The following is a 2,500-nucleotide window of genomic DNA, read 5'->3' as shown; positions in this document are numbered from 1 at the left end:
ATATACATATACATACACACATACACACACACACACACACACACACACGCACACACACACACACACACACACACACACACACACACACACACACACACACACACACACACACACACACACACACACACACACACAGTCAGACCCCCACTATTCCTGGACCCCGCGGGATAAAAAAATGCGACCTGCTCCGACATTCGTGGCATTGTATTTCACTTTTTCGCATTTTTGCGGTTCTTCAGGTGTGTACCACATGTCGTACTGTCATGTGACTCAGTACACATGCATGGAAACTTGTGCGTGCATCTCATGGTATGCACCTGCAAATTCCGGATATTCAAGGGGAAACTGGGGAACATGTTAAGGCACATGTTGGCTGACCTTTATATTGCTAGGGTACATGTCGGTGTCATTTTGTGTAATTATTTATGGTGCACAGGAAGTTTTAACCATTAGTATACGTATGGTTTCAACCATATACATATTTACAGCCATTTACGATCTCCATCTCTGCTGTATAAATTGCATCATGGAGTTGAAGTACTGTTGCTTTGTTAACATTCACAATGCTCACTGCACTCTGTACCTGCACGCAAAGGCACAAGGTTTTTGCATGAATTCCAAGTCCACATCCTCATGAATTTCACCATACAATAATGAAGGTATGTTCAGTATGCTATGTCGTGTCAAGAAATGCTCTTCTCTCCAGTCCTTCAAAAATGCTGCCAATGACCTCCTCGTGGTGTCTACCACACTCAGTCCAAAGGTCTTCCACAATCACTTATGCCCTCTTCTACACCCGCCATTCCCTTATACTTCTGCAGAAAAGAAGCTTCATGCTTCTGTGCATTTTTGTCATCCTGTTCCAAACAACAACCCCACCCCAATTCATCCCCAATCCCAGTTAGTCTGTTAACCCTCCACCCTCTGTTGTTCTGGTGTTCAATGAGCCTCAGATAGAACAAGTGAATAAATAAATATTTGATTCCCATTGAGTCAAGTGTTCGTAAAAGGTCCAAGGAATAAATGTTCCCATTTTGGTTGTATCCGCCAGTGAAGATGGATGGAGGTTATGTTTTCACCCCTGTCTGCGTGTGTGTGTGTGTGTGTGTGTGTGTGTGTGTGTGTGTGTGTGTGTGTGTGTGTGTGTGTGTGTGTGTGTGTGTGTGTGTGTGTGTGTGTGTGTGTGTGTGTGTGTGTGTGTGTGTGGAGGGGGGGGTAAGGAGTAGAGGGATTTAACTGATAGAGTAATGATCGCAGGTGACAATGGAACAAGAAATGATGGCAAGTTTAACCTTGAAGCAGGAAAGGACACGATTGGACTCGTGTGTGATACAGGTAAATGGTTCTACAGGCATGAGGAAAAGGCAAAAAGCAGGAAGAATGTGTTGTGGAAACTATGGTAACTATGACGCTAGTGTACAAAAGAATCTGACCTGCTGTGGCTGGAGAGAGGCATCTGGCTAAACAATCAGGATATTGTTTTCCGAGAGGATGCACACACATGTTTATGCACCTTCGTGCAGTGTTAAGTCATGAAACGTATTGGACACAGAAGACAAAACAGGATGCAAACAAAAACAAGAATGACAATATAATCCCCCTTCTGGATGCTTTTCCCAATTTTCAATAACAGCAACGACAACACCACCACCCATCACCACCACCACCACCACCACATTACCTTTTGAACGCTGCTTCTTCAGTCGATTCTCACCAATCTTATTCAACGGTAGGTCGGTAAGGTCCAACCCGTAGACCTGGCGCGCAAGCACTTTTGTTAGGGTTTCCATTGTTTTTGTCCATTCTGTGATCAGCTCAGGCCAATGCGTGAGGCTCGACAATGCCAAGAGGAGCCGATCCCATAGCTTGTGGCTCACTGGGATACTCAAGCTTGCTCGGATGCTTGCCACAATTAGTGTCTGCATGGGAGACATGTCAGTAGTAGTGGTAGTAATTTAAAAATTATAATAAATGAGTGATAGGCAAAAAGATTGCAATCTAAGGACCACCTCCAACTTTCATGTCAAAATCACAGTTTATCAAAACATTTTTGCTCAACGAGAAATCTAACATGCATTGATAATAATTGGGGGTAAAATTGACTTCTCATTATAACCAATGTGTTGTCATTATCAGGCAAGATTACCCATCATTAGGTTAAAAATAAAATATATCAAATGCTCTTGGAAAAGCAAATCAACAAATGACTGAATGAGGTCACACAATATAAATGTTCCACTCTTCCGCAGATTATTCGGTGCCAGTTGCCCAACATCCACTTGGGTACCAAAAACCAATGTCAGAAAAGAAAAATGGAATCAAATATCACGGTTTATGAACCTGGTTATTCATCTTCTATCAGTAACCAATTACAAGTCACCATTTGGGCTTTCGGGCACCCCACTCTACCCTTGTCACATCGTCCAATTCCGAATGAGCAAATTAACAGAGGCTCTGAACCTCAAAAACAGGATGTCAGGAAAGTCTCCCTCGAGGGATA

At 43.0% G+C, this 2,500-nt stretch overlaps 1 protein-coding gene across 6 annotated transcripts in view; it reads right to left on the bottom strand.

Moving 5' to 3' along the window:
- The window catches only part of LOC147022689 (ral GTPase-activating protein subunit alpha-1-like), a 226,012-nt gene that overhangs the window by 135,505 nt on the left and 88,007 nt on the right, over window positions 1–2,500 (bottom strand). For all 6 annotated transcript variants that reach the window (XM_085887470.1, XM_085887471.1, XM_085887468.1 and 3 more), the window contains one exon: window positions 1,682–1,919. In XM_085887470.1, coding sequence (XP_085743596.1) covers window positions 1,682–1,919 — 238 coding nt within the window. The remainder of the gene's footprint in view (window positions 1–1,681; window positions 1,920–2,500) is intronic.

This window comes from Eptatretus burgeri, chromosome 7 (assembly GCF_056783735.1).
Source record: "Eptatretus burgeri isolate ZD-2024b chromosome 7, Ebu_testis_v1, whole genome shotgun sequence".
Lineage (NCBI taxonomy): Eukaryota > Metazoa > Chordata > Myxini > Myxiniformes > Myxinidae > Eptatretus > Eptatretus burgeri.
This window is presented reverse-complemented; position numbering and strand designations above follow the sequence as displayed.